Genomic DNA, 19,164 nt, shown 5'->3' with positions numbered 1-19,164 from the left:
GGCTCAAGTCATGATCTCACAGTTTGTGAGGTTGAGCCCCGTGTTGGGCTCTGCACATTGACCGTGTGGAGCCTGCTTGGGATTCTCACTCTCCCTCCCTCTCTGCCCTCCCCTGCCCATGCTCTCTCTTTCAAAATAAATGAATTAATTTAAAAAACAAAAACAAAAAACAGAAGGCACAAAGATCCTCCATGGATCTCTCTTCCAGCACCGTGGGGTCATGACTAGGATTGAGGGGTGGCCTCTTCCTCAGAGACCAATCAGGACCACAGGAGGCACCCCCAGCCGCCAACCCCAGAGACTCAACATCAACAGGGATTGGTGTTTTCTGAAAATCACTAGAATTCATAGAAATGCTAGCTTTGGTGGACTTCGAAACAGTGAGTGGAGCCATCCAGCCAAGGAAAACGGCATCAAACCTGCTTGGCCTGGAGGGAAGCCAAGGGCCAAAGAGGCTGTGCCGTGGTCACGGCCAGAGAGGGCCAAAGTGGAGATCAAAGATTCCTGACATCAGCCACCAGGCTCTGAGGCGAGTAAGCAGAGGGATGTGGAATTGGCTGCCTCACTCTAAATGGCTGCCTGAGGTTGCCCCAGGGGAGCGGGCCCAGCATAAGCACCGGCAGCTTTGGGAAGCACTGCTCTAGTTGTCTGCCCCCCCCCCCCCCCCAGTGCTGTATAACAATATTTGTTATGCTCACAACGAGGGGTCAGGGATTTGGAAAAGGTGTGGCGGGGATGGGTCATCTCTGCTCCACACTCTGGGAGCTCAGATTTGAAGCCAGGGGTGACTCAGTGGCTAAGGCCAGAATCATCTCGGGGCTCTTTGCATTCAGCTGCCAGCTGCCAGCTGGGACCCTAGCTGGTGCTGCCGGCCTCTCCATGAAGCCTGAGCTTCCTCCCTACATGGAGGCTTGGCCCAGACGCCGTCTGAAGAGGGAGAGAGCTGAGCAGAAGCTGCTTGGCCTCTTAGGACCCAGCCTTGAAGCTCACGCAGTGTCACCCCCTCCACCTTCAGTTTAAGTGAATCCCTAGAGCCTCTGTGCTCTCTCGGGGTGAGGATGGGATGATTTGGTTGTGGGTATGCTGCTCTTCCCAGTTTCTCCTACTTCTCATTTCTGGAAACAATCCCTGGGCTCAGAGATTTTGTAAGTGCTCTGGGTGAGAAGATGCCAGTGACTCACGTAAAGGTCTCAGGGGGTTTTGGGGACTGAGGCATTTCCCAGCTTGGGTTGCCTAGTGACACCAATGACCAGGCAGCCAGGGGTCATGTTGGCCAACCCAACAGAGAGAAAAGCTCCCCCTACAACCTGAATCCAGGCTTTTGCACTGGGAGTCTGGACAAGTCTTACAAACTTCCGTTGGTTCTTTGAGCCTAAATGCTTTCCTCTCTTCACCCAACTTCTACTGGGGTGGATAGAGGGCTAGGGGGGTACCAAGGAGACAAGTGCTACCTTCCCGGTGGGGAGAGTCTTCATTGAGGAGCTTCATTGAGGGCTTCATTGAGGAAGACACACTTGTGCTGCTTCTTAAAGATGAATCAGTGAGGGCATTCTAGAAGTTGGAACTAAGATTGGATCTTAGGGGGGTGGTGAGGAAATCCGACAGGAAAGCAGATTGGGAACTGTTACAGGCTCTGTATGCCATGCAGAGTTTAGACTGCAGGTTACGGTTGGCAGGGAAGGTAGAAAGACAGTGAGTTGCAAGGTAGAGTGCAAGGTAGAGTGTCCTTAGGGTGAAGGTCTTGTGGGGACTCACAACCTTGGTGAATTTACTAGAATCCAGGACCCTTGAGCCCTGTACATCCAGAGACTGGGCATTCTTGGCCCTCTTGCCAACTATGTCTCGACCTCACTGGTGCATAAACCAAAGAGCAAGGTTGTTAATTTGCGAAAGTGAGGAGTGCCTCTTTGCAGTGGCAGAAACATTGAGACCCCGTCCAGGACACCCCCTATCTGGTGCCGAGGTCCTGGGGAGCCAGGTTGGCTGTCTGAAGGTTGCTGGATAAGAATTCAAGCCATGGGAAGACAGTATTATGGAGGGCAGTTCACAGGTTCCAGGCACTGCCTGCTGCAGCCAGAGTGAGAGACCCCACCGCCTGAACCCTGGGCGCCCCCTCCCAGGTCACTGGGGGACACACCTGTGTTTTTACTCACTGCCCCCTTGTCACATCATTTTATTATGCTAGTGTCACAGATGCAGTCTGGCCGTTCCCAGGCCTGGAGGGCAGCTTGTCTCCTTCTGTTAGGTGTTGATTGAATTAGTCGCTCGTCTGCTTTCTCGAGGGCTCTGCTGGGGCTTTCCGAACCGCTGTGATTGGGGATGTACGTAATCAGGTTTGTGTTTTAGGAAGGTAATTCGGGCTGCAGCAGGAGCCTGGAGGAGAGGCTGGCAGCCAGCCTCTTCGCTACAAGAATGGTGCCGGGAATGAGGTGTGACCTCAGTAGGTGGGTAGGGCCCTCTGTGAGGGCCATCAAGCCCTCCCTTGTCGGCGAGGCGGCCTCACTTTTGTGTATGAGTCTGAGAGGGAGCCCCTCTCTCCCAATTTCCAGGCCCTAGAAGGAGCGGGGCAGGGATAGAGACCTCTCGGAGCAGGAGCTGGAAGGAATGAAGCCTGCTTTGTCTCTCTCTGGCACTCAGCATCTCCTCCTGGGATCCAGTCCGGATTCAGTTCCTGGGAACCTGGCAAGAACCTGGCTCTCTGCCCGTTACTGGAAGCATTTCTCCTAGAGTCCCCTGTGGGACTTCAGCCTGAACGGGGCACTGGGGCTGCAGCCACCACAGGCCTGTGGGTCCTCAACAGAAATAGCAGGACAGGGAGGGGCTACTGACGATGGGGCCCAGCCTAGCCCCGCCTCTGCTTCCCTGAGAGGAGGGCGCAGTGGTGCCCCCTGTGATTGGAAAGCACAAGGGGGGGGGGGTGGGCTGTATCCCCCAGTGGATGGGAGAGACAGAGCAGCTAGGAAAGTTGGGGTTCACTTGCACGATTTGTGCCTTTCCTGGTACCAGGGATTGTGCCCCCCTCTTCTGTTGGGGATCTTCTTACCCCGGAAGGAAATGCTCACGGGTGGAGGGCAGGGCTGGCTGGGAAGGGCAAGGCCCCACAGGCTTCTGGATCCTGGCTCCCATTCCTTGTCTGACCTAGCTAGGAGCCAGCAGGTCTAGGTTCACATTCCAGCCTTGCTGCTCACAAGCTGTGCGGCTTTGGGCAAGTGTCTTGAGCTTTCTGTGCCTTTGTTTCCTTATCTATAAAACAGAAATAATAAGATGAGTCAGCATCTAGGGTGTAGGACAACTCTGGTGTACAGGAAACATGAGAAGTCCAGAAGCTGTGCCTGCACGCACAGTCCCTGATGGACGGGCCAGACTCCCGGTGGTCCTCTGCTCCCAGCTGACGGCCCAGCGTCAAGAGGGGGCTCCCCGATGTCCTTGCTGGCTCATCCTCATGGGTATCTTTGAGGCCACCCTTTTCTGTGGCCATTGGTCCCTCCTTTTCATCCTCCTTCTGCCCAAGGCCAATCTCACTGTCTCTCCTCCAAGAAACACTCCTGCTGAGCTGATAGATTTGGCAGATGAAACACAAGATGTCTAACACGAAAGTAACTTTTAGTCTAAGTCTGTCCCATGCAATATTTGGGGCCTACTGTACGAAACTATTCTCCACGTATCCGAAATACGGATTTCAGATTCATCCTGTATTTTAATTTGCTAAATCTGGCGGTCTTACCACTGCGAGGCCCCAAAACTAAGGGGTCTCATGCGGGTCCAAGCAAGGAGACAGTGGTGGGGGTCGGTGGGACTGAGTCCTTTCCTCATACTGGGGGACCTGGGGGGTGCTGCAGTCCTGGCTGCTGCGACGTTGTTGGTGCTTTGGGACCCGGAGTTCCTGGCAGGCTCCTGATGACTTGAGCAGGAGGCACCTTCTGCGTGTAGAGTGCCGACTGTGTCCTAGATGTGTCTGGCAAAGGTCAGACCCAGGCGAGGCCCAGGGGTCCCACCCCACTGTCTGCGAGGGTGGGGATGGTGCAGACCCCAAGACCCCAGGAATGGTGTGGGGTATGGAGAGGGCTCCCTGCACGGTTTCTAACGTTGGTGGGGCGACGGTGCTCAGTTGGTTAGGGAGAGCTCGGGCACAGGAAGGAATTTCCTTTGGAATTAAATACGGGTGTGACTTTGACAGGGGAAACCTCACTCAGGCCTAAAGAATGTGCTGGGAAGTTCTGAGTGTGAGGCTGGCCGTCTCCCTCTGCTGGCAGCACGACAGGGCCCCGGGTGGAGGAAAGGCTTTTGTCTGGAACACCCCGTCTCCAGCCCTGAAGACCACCGGTGGGTGTGAAGGCTCCCTGGGTGGCTGGAGCAGCGAGGAGGCTGCCAGAGGGCCCAGGGTCAGGGGGCTGCATGTGCTAGGGGCAGGGGCAGGAGGAGAATGAGAACTGCAGGACTGTTTCCGGAACCATCCATGGCACTAAAGGGTCGGGAGCAGGTGTTCTCCACAGGTGGTGTGCCTGCCCAACTGCGGGGTGCAAGCTCCTGTTTCATGGGCTGTGTGACTTGGGGAAGGAAGAATTGGGGGAATGGCACCAGGAGACCCACGCTTCTGCACACGTTGGAACTTCAGGAAAAGAATGGCTGGCGTCGGCTCCTGGCTCCTGCCTGGGTTTTTCCACAGGGTGATCTCTGCTTCGTGGGTCAGGCCAGAACTCTTGGTGAGGTTTGGGGCCCCCTACCTGTCCTGAGCTGGCTGAAAGTTTCCAGGGCAGGGTCCAGGAGAGGCTGGGGGCGCCCTGCTGTGTTCGAGACACATGTGTGGTTTACTGGTTCCTGTGACTGGCCTGGTTTTAAGGTCAAATAAAGACCTACGGGGCAGGAAAGCCTGATTTGGCAATCTCGTAGAGCTTGAAGGGAAGCTTCTTGCTGATTTCTCACGGCACCTCTCCTGATCTTGCACCAGGGCCCAGCCTTGGGGACCCTGCTGTCCTGCAGAGGCAGCGTCAGGGCCCCCTGCCTGCCTGCTCCCAGGGTCTGACCTATCTCCATACAGCACTGGGTTGGGCTCCAGGGTGAAACAGGAGGTGGTCTTATGGTGATGGATGACGAGCCCTAGCTTGATCTGATATTCTGGACCTTTGCAGTTAGGAGAGGCATTCCATTAATGGGACAAAATGCACTGGCTCAAACTGAAGCTTAGAAGGTTGTTCAAGCCTTTTCATGGCCACCTTTAAGCTCCCGCTGTGAGTTAAGCATTGCAGATGGAGGTGCGCCCCGGGGGGTTACGTCCTGGGGCCTGGGCACTGTTCTACGCAGGTGCACTTGTCATCTCTTAAAAAAAATTTTTTTTAAAACACTTATTTATTTTTGAGAGGCAGAGCATGAGTGGGAGAGGGGCAGAGAGAGAGGGAGACACAGAAGCCAAAGCAGACTCCAGGCTCTGAGCTGTCAGCACAGAGCCTGACACAGGGCTCGAACTCATGAACCATGAGATCGTGACCTGAGCCGAAGTCAGACACTCAACCAACTGAGCCACCCAGGCGCCCCACCTGTCATCTCTTTTAATCTGCATGACAACCTCACGAGGTTCACAATTTACAGATAAGTGAACCAAGGCACAGAGAGGCTCAGTAATTTGCCCAAGATCACCCAGCTTGTAAGTGAACCCATAGTCAAGCCCAGGCATGGGCGCCAAACTTGTCTGCCCCTCATGCCACCCCAGGTACACTTGGCACCGGGTGGCCATGAGGGCGTGGGGAAATGAGTAAGCCAGCAGCGTGTCGAGTGCAGGGATGGGGCTGGAGAGGGGAGTGTGGGAGTGTGCACTCCACACAGGGATGGCTCTCCTGTATGCCCCTGACCTTCTGGTGTTGGCAGCCCCCAGTCCTGGGTGGATCAGGACGACTGTTCCCCATGGTCTGCTCTGCTCCACGGGAGCATCTCTGTTCAGGAGGGCCAGAGCTCAGACAATAGCCCCACATGCGGGTGGGTCATCAGTTTATTGCACAGACCATATCATCTGTCATCCTGGGAGCATTCAGGGCCTAGAGCCCCATGCTCAGGGCCAGGAAAAGACCACTCACCCAAACCTCAAGTAACAAGTTGGGCCTGGGGTGCCAGAGCCTAGAACTTTCTGGTTGATGGGGGGTGGGGCTCAGCCAGGAAACCATGCTCTGGTCCCTGAGGTTCGACAGCCTTCAGAATATGCCAGTGCCTCCCCACTGGCCTCCTCTCTGTCACCTTCCCCCAGGGAAATGCTGACACTCAGGACAGAGGCTGAATGCGGTGGAATCTCCAAGATGGAGAAGATATGGCCGTAGCTTGCTGGGGGCAGGGGCTTGTGTTGGATTCCTAAGGGAACAAAGCACCTCAGCCTGGGTGACTCAGATGTATTCTCTTCCAGTTCTGGAGGCTGGGAGTCCCAGGTCGAGGTGTTGAGCCCATTCCTTCTGAGAGCTGTGAGGGAAGGACAGGTCTAGGCCTCTCTCCTTGCTTGTGGATGGCCGTCTACTGTCTCATATCAGCTTTCCTCCATGTGTCTCTGTGTCCAAACTTCCCTTTTATAAGGACACCACGTCCACCCTAATAACCTCATCTTCAGTAACTCATCTGTAATAATCTTATTTCCAAATAGGATCCCCGAGGTACTGGGGTTAGGACTTCGGCGTATGAACTACAGGGCATACAGTTCAACCCACGCTGGGCATTTGGAGGCAGCAGGTGCGGTGGGAAGAGTGAACCTTGGCTTGCGTGGGAAGATCTGACAAACTTGGGTTTACATTATCTTGGGTTTTCAAACGCCATCAGTGACTTTGGGCTCTGAGCCTCAATTTCCTTACCTGCAGAACGGAGGTTGAGAAAGAGTTCATCTGTTCATTCTTCCTGTATCCTTTTCGTGAATGGCAGCCAAGCCCATGCTGGGGGGTACGTCATGGGCGCTGACCTCACAGGGTGCTGCGAGGACCGGGGAACCCACTAAGGCTCAAGTGAGTGCTGGCACATAGTAGGTGCTCTCCGAGCATCCACCGCCATCCTCTCCCCTCCAGCCGTGGCGCACAAAGCTCTGGGGATGAGCAAGTTTCTGTCGGTGGAGGACCCCTGGGCCTCCATTCCGTGTGTCCTCACTCCTTCCCGGGGAAGGAGTTAGGCCTTGGGCTGGAGCAGACACCGTGGATGGCCCTGGTCACGAGAACGAGACAGTCTGGGGCTCCCAAGGAGAGTGGGCAGTGCCCCTGGCCAGGGTGGGAGAGCCCAGCGTGGTAGCACAAGGGCCACAGAGAAGCCACGTGCCGCTCGCCTTGCACGTGTGCTGAGGAAAGCCTGACGGGGCTGCTGTGCTCTTTTCTCCCCACTGCTCCGGGCTTCTGCCTCCTCAGAGCCACTCTCCTCTGATAAACGCTGAACACAAAATCAAAGACGCAGAACAGCACCTTTGCCATTTTCCACTATTTCATGATCGTGTCGACGCACCGGGGCTGTTTCCAGGCCCGGCATCCTGCCAGATCTCTGGTGTGCTCCCCGCCTGCCCCACCTCCCGCAGCATCTGAACTGAGCCCTGCGGGGCCTCTGGCCAGAGCTTTCTAAATATAGCTCCGTCCTCCTCCAGACTGCACAGACCAGATCCTCAGAATGGCTTCTGTCCTGACGGCCAGCCTCTAGGCTGTTTGTCAGTTGGGAGGGAGGAGCGGCACAGACAGGGAGTGGCCAGGCCTGGAGAGGAGCCCCAAAGCCGGGACACTAGCGACCCGAGACCCAGATGCCCAGGGGCCGTGGCCTTGGCCCTGAGTTCCTGTCTTCTGTCACTGGGGAGGTGTGTCCCTGGCAGGCTCTGCTGAGCTGTGACTGAGGGACAGGACACTGGTGAGGCTGAAGAAAGAGAAAAATGGTGATCTTCCTAGGAGGTGGAAAGAGCCTGCCTGGAGGGTTGAACTCCTGACTTCACGTCTGAGCTGGGTGACTGGGCGGATCCACCACCTTAAACCACAGCTTCTTGGTCTGTGAAGTGGGGGTAATAAGACCCTGTTGAGGGGCTTAAAGAGAGTTTGTGCGGGGCGCCTGGGTGGCGCAGTCGGTTAAGCGTCCGACTTCAGCCAGGTCACCATCTCGCGGTCCGTGAGTTCGAGCCCCGCGTCGGGCTCTGGGCTGATGGCTCAGAGCCTGGAGCCTGTTTCCGATTCTGTGTCTCCCTCTCTCTGCCCCTCCCCCGTTCATGCTCTGTCTCTCTCTGTCCCAAAAATGGATAAACGTTGAAAAAAAAAATTTAAAAAAAAAAAAAAAAAAGAGAGTTTGTGCCGAGTAGCAGGCACCGGTGGGCCTTTTGTGCCAGGGCTGTTACGGCTCTGAAGGACACTCTGTGACATCTCATCCCAACTGCTCTGTGGCACTCAGGTGACCCCGACAGTCTTCACTGCTGTGTGTCTTTAGTTTTGCCTTGGTGTAGCATGAGTTCCCTTTTCTGGTCCTAATGGTCCAAGAGGTACCCCAAGCCCAGAACCTCCATGGCCCTTTAGATAGGGAAGCAGCCAAGCCTTTAGAACTCACCTCCTCAGCCATCCTGCACCTAGCTGGGTGCCGAGGCCCCCTTAAGACATCGGCCCACATGTGGACAGGGAAGAGGAGCTGGAACTACTAAAGAGAATAAAGTCCTTCAGATGCCTGAGTGGCTCAGTTGGTTAAAGCGTTAGACTCATGATTCCGGCTCAGGTCACGATCTCACGGTTTGTGGGTTCAAGCCCGCTTCAGGCTCTGTGCTGGCAGTGTGGAGCCTGCTTGGGATTCTCTCCCTCTCTCTCTGCCCCTCCCCTGCTTGCCCGCTCTATCTCAAAAAAATTTTTTTTTTTTTTTTTTTTTTTTTAAGAAAGAATAGGGGCGCCTGGGTGGCTCAGTTGGTTAAGCCTCCGACTTCAGCTCAGGTCATGATCTCACGGTCCATGGGTTCGAGCTCCACGTCGGGCTCTGTGCTGACAGCTCAGAGCCTGGAGCCTGCTTCAGATTCTGTGTCTCCCTCTCTCTCTGCCCCTCCCCTGCTCACACTCTGACTCTCTCTCTCTCTCTAAAATAAATAAACATTACAAAAGAAAAAAAATTTTAAAGTAGTAAAATCCTGGATTTCTCCGCTCCAGACTTGGCTCTACTTAGGAGGCACCAACCCATGTCCACCACACTCCCCACCTCCCATCTACTCAGTTTGTTTAAGATGGGAGGACCTGATCACGATCTCGCGGTCCGTGAGTTCGAGCCCCGCGTCGGGCTCTGGGCTGATGGCTCAGAGCCTGGAGCCTGTTTCCGATTCTGTGTCTCCCTCTCTCTCTGCCCCTCCCCCGTTCATGCTCTGTCTCTCTCTGTCCCCCCAAAAAAAAAATAAACGTTGGAAAAAAAAAAATTAAAAAAAAAAAAAAAAAAAAAGATGGGAGGACCTGACCTGTTCCCAGGATAGTTGGGACTTTGCCTCCTGCAGTTAAGGAGTCTTTAGTGGAGACACTTAAACTAACAACTGTTAGGATCAGGCATAAGGCAGGGTAAAGATAGGAGTCAGAGGCTAAAAAATTTTAGCAGTCAAAGGCTTTATTTGGGAACCAAGGTCTCGGGCGAGGTTCCGTGACTCAGGCAGAGAGAGAGAGGAGTCAGGGAAGTCGCCCCCAGGTGTGGCGGGGTGGGGTTTTTAAGCTGCAGCGGTTCCGGGTTTAGGTCCAGGTGGGCCTTTTTCGCGTCAGTTCGTGCTGTCGCTCGGTGATTGGTTGCCCTCCAATTCGTTCTGGCAGCTACTAGGGGCTTTTCGTTGGGTTGCTTTGGCAAGATGGCTGTCCCCTCTACTGTGGTTCCAAGGACATCCTAACAACAACCTTCTACGGAAAGCCTGATCTTCATACAAGGAGAAGCCACTCTGCTCCAGGAACTTTACTCCTATTGGGTGTACAGGTCACTGCCCATGGATCTGACACTCTCTGGATAGAGATAAGTCAGGACTAGATAGCGAAATCCTCAAGTGTTTCCAGGGATAGAAACAGAGAGTTACTGGTAGAGACAGCAGCCCCTGTTTAGACTTTCCTTCCGACCAGCTGGTCCCCTGGCAGGGGGTTAGTGCTCCAAGGGAATAAGGCATCAGATGCGCATGGGCTGTCCAGCTTTGTGTTGCTATGGCCACAGAGCACTAACTCAACACAGCAGCCCTGCGAAGTGGGTCCTGTTATCACCCTCATTTTCAAAAGAGGTTGAATTAATATCCCAAGGTCACACAGGTACTCAGTGAAAAAACCAGGATTCAAAGTTTGTGCTTTTTTGGCCTTTATGATTTCTTCACACCTTGGAGTTCCAGGGTTTCCAGGATGATCACAGTTCTTAAAGAATAGTCGCCAGGGCTGCTGAGAGGACATACCCACAACCAACAAGCTGCTGGATTATTAGAACAAAAGCACCCAGCTTTCTCCAGGGGAAGTCATGCTGAACTAACTTACCAGAGCTCTCTGGTAGTTAGCAAAAACATGTCAGCAAAGGAAACCTGTACGTTTAGTGTATTGAGGCTTTTCAGAAGTGTTTGGCAATGTTCCGTGCCAAAAATATTTTCATATCTGGAAGAAAATGAGTTGCTTTGCTGTGGCTTTGCAGGGAATGCTTTGTCATTAGGGTAAGGAAGATATTCCAAAGGATACATGTACACCCCTCCTGATGGAGTTTGGTAAATAGTAGTGCCTCCCAGGGATTGGTGCTAGTAAGGTTGTAGCTCATATATACATACTTATTTTTTTAATATGAAATTTATTGTCAAATTGGTTTGCATACAACACCCAGTGCTCATCCCAACAGGTGCCCTCCTCAATGCCCATCACCCACTTTCCCCTCCCTCCCACCCCCCATCAACCCTCAGTTTATTCTCAGTTTTTAAGAGTCTCTTATTGTTTGCCTGTACATAATTTTTAAATTAAAGATCTGGAAGAGGAAGCATATATAGAGGAAAATTCCAAGTCTGCAGGATTCTTGGGAAACGGGAAGCCAGATTAATGGAATGTGTATGTTTTTTGCTTTGGTTCCCAAATCCTTGCTCATGATCGGCATTTTGTTGGCCTGATTGCCACAGTAACAATCAAGGGGTTTCATCCATTCCACGCTTATCTATCGCGTGCCCTCTATATGCCAGGCACCGTGCTGGACACAGGCATGGATCACACATAGTTATTCTGCTTCACAAAAGTGGAATTCTGCAGGTCCTCCGTTTGCTCTTTTTATTTCTTGAGCCATTGTAAAGAGTGCTACCGCATTCTTTGTAATGTCCGCCCTCTGGCATTTCCCTAAGAAGTGACCGCATATACGATCATTTAATTGGCTCCCTCTCATTGGGCTTTCACATTATTTCTGGATTACAATAAAGTAACAGTATAGCCTTAAACATTCCTGTATTCCAGGACGCCTGGATAGTTCAGTCAAGTAAGCATCTGATTCTTGATCTCAGGTCTTGATCTCATGGTCATGAGTTCAAGCCCCACATTGGGCTCTGCCCTGAGAAAGAAGCCTACTTAAAAAAATAAAATCCATGGGGCACCTGGGAGGATCAGTCGGTTGAGCCTCTGACTTCACCTCAGGTCATGATCTCATGTTTGTGATTTCATGCCCCTCATCAAGCTCACTGCTGTAAGCACAGAGCCTGCTTCAGATCCTCTGTCCCCCTCCCTCTCTGCCCCTCCTCTGCTTGCACTCTCCCTCTCTCTCAAAAACGAATAAACCCTTTAAAAAATAAATCCCTGTGCTCTGATATTTGTCCATATGGACAAGTGTTTCTGAGGATAATCATCTGGAAGAGAAATTATGAGGTCGGGAGATACACATTTAAATTTTTTTATAGAAACTAATGAATTGCCTGCAAAAAACATCCAGCTCAGTTTTAATTACCCCCAAAGCATCTGGCAACGCCAATTTTCTCAAATCCCTACCAACATGGGATATTATAATGTTTCCTATCACTGCTGTAACAACCATAAATTTGGTGGTTTTACAACAATATAAATTGATCATCTTATGGTTCTGGAGATCAGGAGTCCCACTCGAGACTCACTGGGCTGAAATCTTAAGAGTATCAGCAGGACTGAGATCCTTCTGGAGGCTCTAGGAGAGATAGATCCTTAGCCCATGGCCCTCTTCCATCTTCAAAACCAGTGAAGTCTGGAGTCTTTCTCACGTGGCATCACTCTGACACTGACCCTTCTTCTGCCCCCCACCTCTCCATTTCCAAAGCCCCTTATGACATTGAGCACACCTGGATAACCAGGAGTCTCTCCTTACCATCAGGTCAGCTGACTAGCAACCTGAATTCCACCTGTGTCCTTAATTTCCCCCTGCCTTGTAATGTGACGCGTCCCGGGTTCCAAGGAGTCGGACATTTGGGGAAGGGGTATTTCTCTGCCTACCACAGATATCATCAACCTTTTTAATTGGGTCCATTCTAAGTGAAAACATGGTATCCTGCTCTTTTAAGTCACATTTTTTCAAGTGTGAGGTTGAACATCTTTTTCTGTGTGAAGAGGCAGAAGGGTTTTTGTTTTCGTAAGTTGTCTGTGTCTTTTGTCTCCTTTTCTGTTAGTTTTTTTTGGGGGCGGGGCGGGGGGTTGTTTTCAATGGAGTTAGAAGTTCTTGAGGGTAAGGACTTTTTCATATTCGTGTTTACATCCCAGTGCCTCAAGACTTGGTCAGATTCAGAGAAACTACTCCCTGCCTGTTGGCTCTCCTTTCTTCTCTCCCACCCCATTCTCTTGCTTCTCTGCTTTGGAAGCAGTGCCTGGACCTGGATGCTTCTGGCTGAGCCGAATGTGTCTAGGAGCGGGTGGTGGTCTTATGGCTTACTTACAGCGCCGTGGACTTCTCAGGCCGTGACAGGCTCTGGGGTTGAGACAGATTGGGGGCACAGCCCATGACCCAACCCTGTGCTGAGGCAGCCCTCTGCCCCTCTCTGAGCCTGTTTTCTCACCTGTAAAAACCACGATGGTGGCATGCTGGCATTTTAGGGTTGCTGGTATGGAACAGGACAAATATTGACCCCTCCTTTTGAGAGCAAGGACCCCTCTCGCAGAGCTGCCCCACTTGCCATGGGGAGGCCAGGAGGAAGCCCTACTAGGAGGACCCGGCAGGGTGCCAGCCCCAGGGGTGCTCCATGCCACCTCGTGGCTCCGCCCGACAGCAGGTAGAGATGACTTTCCCCTGCCTCTGACCTAGAAACGGAGGTGCAGAGAGGCCACAGGGCCCCAGGCTAGCGTGGCTAGTTTGGTGTAAGGGGACTCTTCCAGACCAGCCCGCTCCCACGGCCTCCCTCTCTCCCCCGCTTCTCCAGCCAGCTGGGCTGCAGGGCCCATGCCAGCCGCCCTCCTCCTTCCTTTGGAAGCTAGCAACTGCCCTTGCCTGGCAGCCCCAGACCTGGGACTCTGAGGAGGGGGGCCACGGGAACCCTCTGCGGCCCTTTCCTTCATGGTCAGCAGCCTGGGCTTCAGCCCCTCCTATGCAGCCGCCTGGGGCTGGAACTCATTAGCTCTTTTATTAAATCCATCTGCTCTGCTTGGAGATGGCCCCGAGTCTCCGTGCTCCCCGCCCTGGGTATGTGAGGCGGGGGCTGCACACAGATGCCATTGTGTGAACTGGGTCGGCGTCCTGGAGGGCAGAGGCCCAGACGCCCTGTGTGGGCGAGGGCCCCGCCCGGCCTGGAGGGTGTGGATACTGAGGAGCAGGAGTCCACATGGCTGTGGAGTGAGGGGGAGTCTGGAGAACCCTGAGCCTGGCGGGGGGGGGGGGGCGTGCTGGGATAAAATGGGACACTGCGGGTTTGCTGCTCTGCCTTCCGCTGATGAAGCCACCCCCTCCCCCTCCCCAGGAGTGCATCATTGACGAGGACTGCGGGCCCGCCAGGTATTGCCAGTTTGCTAGCTTCGAGTACACCTGCCAGCCTTGCCGGGACCAGCAGACGGTGAGTGTGCCCAGAGGCGTCTGCGGCTGCAGCACCGGGTCTTGGGGGCTGGGCTGGGTCCCAGAGAAGGAGACCTGGGGGAGAAGCCTTCCCGGAAGTCTTCTGTGGGGCTTTTAACCATGTCCGTGCTTGGAAGAGCCTCTCCGTGCGGCCCAATGGGGCTGACTCCTGGAGTGACAAGGAGGCCATCTGCAGACCTGCCACCACCCTCACTTGCCGCATGATCTCATGGATGACAGAGGAGGGAGGGAAGGCGGGGACCGGGTACCTGTCATTCCCCCGGGGTAGACCCATCCCCGTAGATGCTGACAGTGACACTATTGCAGCCCCCACCCCCCACCCTCCACCCTCCAGATCTTTCTCCCCATCTGCCCAGAGAGGGCGGAGGGAGGGCCGGAAGAAGCCAGAGGACTTCCCTGATAGAGATTCCACAGAGAAGCACGAAGCCAGGGAAGCGGGGACTCCCTCCACCCAACAGATGTTTTGGACAAAGCCATATGGGCTCATTGACTTTTCTTGTCCTTTTTCATTACCGAGGCAGTAATAACACAGCATGATAACAAGTTTGGAAAATAGAGGGCTTCTTCCTCCCCTGTCTGGTGCCAGCTGTGGTCAGGCAGCTGCAGGTGTCCCTCCAGCCTGCCACCTCCAAGTGTGACTGTGGGGCCCCGGTGTGCTCCGTGCTTGTCAGTCCCGCGTGCGGCTCCAGACTGTGGCACCCCCACGCCCTCCCCATCCAGATGGCCTTCCGGGCTTGGACCTGGATTTAGTCAGCTGTCGAATCAGGCTGCTGCCTGCAGCTGTGGGCCATAAGCCACATTCCTTCCCGACCTAGGCGCCTAATAAAAAGGAGGCAAGGCACAGGTCTGTGGGGGACACACTACGTCCTTTGCAAAATCTCAAGCTACATAGGAAATACTCCAGATACGTGACTCACCCCAGGTGCCATCTTTCCAGTGTTCTCCCATCTCTGCTCCCTTAACTTCCACTAAAAGCCCCCCAAGCCTCAGACCTCAGTTGCCTCCTCTGTATAATGGGAGCATGTGGTTAACCCACGTGTGGCATTTTCAGGGCTGGGGACAGTGACAGTACGTGAGCCAGCATGCTGTTGTTTGCCCACAGCTCTGCACCCGGGACAGTGAGTGCTGTGGAGACCAGCTGTGCGTCTGGGGTCACTGCACCAAGGCAGCCACCAGAGGCGGCAACGGGACCATCTGTGACAACCAGAGGGACTGCCAGCCTGGGCTGTGCTGTGCCTTCCAGAGAGGTGGGTGGGCTCTCCACTGGGTACGGGGCAAGCCCTGTCCCAAGCTCCACCATCCTGGTCTTCCTGGGGCCCCATCTGTGCCAGACACACCTTTGCAGGGTCCCACCTCCTTGGCAGGCTCCCAAACACTCACTCAGGGTGCATCCCAGCCCCACAGCCTGGCCTGAGGCAGGCCCCCACCTGGAGTGGACCACCAGGTCTTCTGTCTGTGTCTTCTGTTGACACCTAGAAAAGTTAAATCCCTTCAGGATGCATGAGCCCAGGGCAGGAGGAACAAGCCCTCTCCACTCTCCACCTCATTTCCCAGGCCCTGAAGGTAGCACCTGGCCCTGTCCTATCCTCTGAGGATGTCCCCCTTCTAGTCCTGTCTTCCATTTTCACTGGCCCTCGTGGGTGAGGTCGCTCAGGCTCTTCCCTCCTGCAGTGTTTCTGAAAATGTCTCCTTCAGCTGCCTCCCCAGCTCAGCCTCTGCAGCCCCCAGCCCGCCTGGTACCTTCTGTGCCAGCCATTTTCCTCCAGGTCGGCGCTCCGTGTGGCTCCTCTGGCAGCTGTGGTTGCTCTGTTCTGTCTCATCAGACTCCTCCGTTTCCCTTCCAAGGCTTCCCCCAGGCCACACCCAACCCCAGGCCTCTGTTGCTGGTGTGTCCCAGCCTTGAGGACCTTTCTTACACTCTTTATTTCTCCAGACCTTTGGCCTCAAAACCGAGCACAAGCCCCCCCTCTCCAGGCAGTCCTCCCTAACTGCTCCAGCCTTCCAGATTCATTCCCTCCATAGCCCCTTCTGCCATTTTGTGTCTTCTCATTTCACCTCTTTAATTTTAACCTCCACTTCGAGGTTGAGGGGCTGGAAAGTTGGGGCTCCACCCCATTTCTCTGCTTCCTTCTGTGGTACCTGCCTGCTTGATGCTGGGCACACAGGGGTGACTTTCCCCTGGCCCTAGGTCTCTTGTTTCCTGTGTGCACACCCCTGCCCGTGGAGGGTGAGCTGTGCCATGACCCCGCCAGCCGGCTTCTGGACCTCATCACCTGGGAGTTAGAGCCTGATGGAGCTCTGGACCGATGTCCGTGTGCCAGTGGCCTTCTCTGCCAACCCCACAGGTGAGGCCCCAACTGCCCTCCCTGTTAGAGGTTGAGAGCAGATGAGATGCCACTCAGTAGGATCTCAAGAGCAGAGGAGTGATGTGGATTTAGTTCAGGGCAGGTTTAATTTGAGGTGTCCTTGGGTCATCTGGATGGAGCTTCTGATAGCAGTCAGATCTATCGTTCTGGGGCTCGGGAGAAGGTGTGGCCAGGGGTACAGATGCGGAGCTCATCCGCACGGTGGTTGAAGCCTCATCATGAATAGGTGACCAAGGGAGATGGTGTAGAGGCAGAAGAGCTCCCGCCTAGGACCATCACTGTGAAGGACAAGCTGAGAAGTTGCTGGCAGAGATGACTGAGAAGGCACAGAGGTAGAAGGGAAACTAGAGAGTGGGCCACCAAATTGGAGGGCACCACTGATGGTGTCATAAGCTGCCGAGAAACTGTGAAGGAGAGGTGTGGCCTCTGTGCAGTCACTCTCAACCTTCCCTCCAGCAGAACCCAGGGTGGCCGGGCAGACAGACAGAACTCCCTGGCCCTGTCTCGTGATATGACAGGCTCTGCCCCGCCGTCAGGAATTGTTCCCACCAGGAGGCCCAGATGGGCAGGGGGCTGAGAGGGGTGACACATTGCCATGAACTGTCGGGCCCCCAAGTCCTCAGGGCCTGCCCCAGAGAGTCTCACAGGAAGACAGATCTCCATCAGAGGTGTGCAGCCATCCCTCTAAAAGTGGCCTTCCCTCAGCAATGTTTGTTAAAGTAAGATGTGGACAGGAAGGTGAGACTCCACTGAGATCTTAGCGGAGGGGTGAAGGTGAGTTCCAGGCGTGGGGCCTTTGCTTTCCTGCTTGGGTCTCCCCGTGTTGATGAGTCCAACTTCACACGCCCTCCCCCTGCGGGGGACACATGGCCCTCGGCTGAGTCCCTGCCCGGTATCTCCCTAGCCACAGCCTGGTGTACGTGTGCAAGCCGGCCTTCATCGGGAGCCGTGGTGAGGACGGAGAGAGCCTGGTGCCCAGAGGGGCCCCCAACGAGTACGAAGATGGCAGCTTCATTGAGGAGGTGCGCCAGGAGCTGGAGAACCTGGAGAGGAGCCTGTCTGTGGAAATGGCTCTCGGGGAGCCCGGTGCTGCCTCTGAGCTGCTGGAGGGAGAAGAGATTTAGACCCAGGCTTGTTTTGTGGGTAGACATGCAATAGAAATAGCTAATTTATTTCCCCAGCTGTGTCCTCTAGGTGTGGGCTTTACCGGGCTTTTTCCACGGCCTCTTCCCAGTACATGTTCCCTCTGGCTTGAAACAAAATGAGGTGCTGTGTATTTGCCCAACATCCCCCCGCCCCCAGACTGTGCACGGTTCCCGTGCCTGGGGAAGATGGGGGTGTATGGGAGGGTGGAGGGCTGCTAAACCGGTCCAGATCATTGGCTGCTTTGCCTCTGCTGGTTGGCACCTGGCACATTTCATTTTGTTCTACATCCCTTGGAGAATTGTTGGAGGGGAGGCAAGGGGAAAGGATGCAGATTTCCCCATGATGGGTTTTGGGGAAATGTTGACTCTTACACATGTGGAGAAGAGTGCCCTGCTTTGCAAACGTAAACCTGGTGAAAATGTAACAAGTGGCTTTTCCACGCATTTCTTCCCACAGGCACAGGCAGGCTGTGCCTTCAGCTGCTGTGGGTGACGTGTTCTGTGCACTCTGTGTTCCATGTGTCCCTGTTCTTTCATCAGTGTTACTCGGCTCCTACCTCTGTGCCAGGGGAGCAGTTCTGCATCACTTGCCAGTCCGGTGAGGAGGGTGGTGGTCTCCCCATCTGTCAGGATTTTGGTGTCTCAGAGACATCAAGTTGCTTGCCCAAGTCACACAGCTAGTGAAGATCAGAGCAAGATGCACCCAGGTGTGATTCCAAGCCCAGTGCTCTCCCCACCAGCCTTAGGGCCACGGAAAGCACTCCGTAAAAGGAGGGAGGATGGGGTTTTTTTTGTTTGTTTTTGAAGCGTATCTGGAAGTAAGGCCAACCTAGTTCACTGTAAGATTAAACTTCTACTGGTAGAAATAGCATTCTCCTCAGTGTGGGGGTGGCCATCATTCTAGTGGAGACCAGCGATATTGACGCTGTCCCCCTGTGGCAGTTAGTTATGTTAGTGACTTTGAAAGTACTACGATTGGTGCATAAGATATATGTTAACTTGTCAGAAACAGTGACTGTAGGGCCAGGATTATAAATGAAATTTGCAAAATCACTTACCAGCAACTGAAGACCATTATCAACCACGTGGAGAAAATCAAACCAAGCAAGGCTCTATGAAATATGGTTGTAACATCCACACTGAGAGCACTGGACTGGATGCTATTCTGCAAATGGTATTTTCAGGTGCCATTGACTGTTTCCATCATGTATTCATCCAGAGTTAAATTTTAAAATTGCACATGATTGTATAAGCATGCTTTGAGTTTTAAATTATGTATAAACATCTATGTTGCATTTAAAAATCAAGCATAAATCACTTAGACGACTCCTTTATAGTTCTTGGATGTCTTCTTTCTTTTTGACTTTGAATAAATAAAATGGGAATGATCTGCATTGTCCAAAAACAAACAAAACCAAAAAACTCTTCCACGTAAGTGACTTTAACATTCAAGTGAAGCACACCGGTTTTAGCATCAAAATATTTTAGAAATGTTCACTGCTTTTGTAAGGCATTAGTCTTAAGAGTGTCAATACTTCACTGTCTTCTGAAAGAGTAAATGGAATGTATATGACTCTTCTTTCCACTCAAATGCGGTTCTGGGCCAGAACATAGATCTTCAGGGACTATAATAATAAAAAGACAATATATTAAGGTCCACTGGGGGAGGGGGCAGGCACCGGATTAGGCAGTCTACCTCTATCATC

General features: G+C 53.5%; 1 protein-coding gene across 2 annotated transcripts in view; it reads left to right on the top strand.

Annotated features, from left to right (window-relative positions):
- Nucleotides 1–18,787, top strand: part of DKK3 (dickkopf WNT signaling pathway inhibitor 3) — a 47,545-nt gene extending 28,758 nt beyond the window's left edge. For both annotated transcript variants that reach the window (XM_045484523.1, XM_045484522.1), the window contains exons 5-8: nucleotides 13,835–13,927; nucleotides 15,050–15,194; nucleotides 16,136–16,292; nucleotides 17,218–18,787. In XM_045484523.1, coding sequence (XP_045340479.1) covers nucleotides 13,835–13,927; nucleotides 15,050–15,194; nucleotides 16,136–16,292; nucleotides 17,218–17,437 — 615 coding nt within the window. In that variant the 3' untranslated portion in view covers nucleotides 17,438–18,787. The remainder of the gene's footprint in view (nucleotides 1–13,834; nucleotides 13,928–15,049; nucleotides 15,195–16,135; nucleotides 16,293–17,217) is intronic.
- Nucleotides 18,788–19,164: the final 377 nt, after the last annotated feature.

The sequence above is a fragment of the Leopardus geoffroyi genome, chromosome D1 (assembly GCF_018350155.1).
Source record: "Leopardus geoffroyi isolate Oge1 chromosome D1, O.geoffroyi_Oge1_pat1.0, whole genome shotgun sequence".
NCBI lineage: Eukaryota > Metazoa > Chordata > Mammalia > Carnivora > Felidae > Leopardus > Leopardus geoffroyi.
This window is presented reverse-complemented; position numbering and strand designations above follow the sequence as displayed.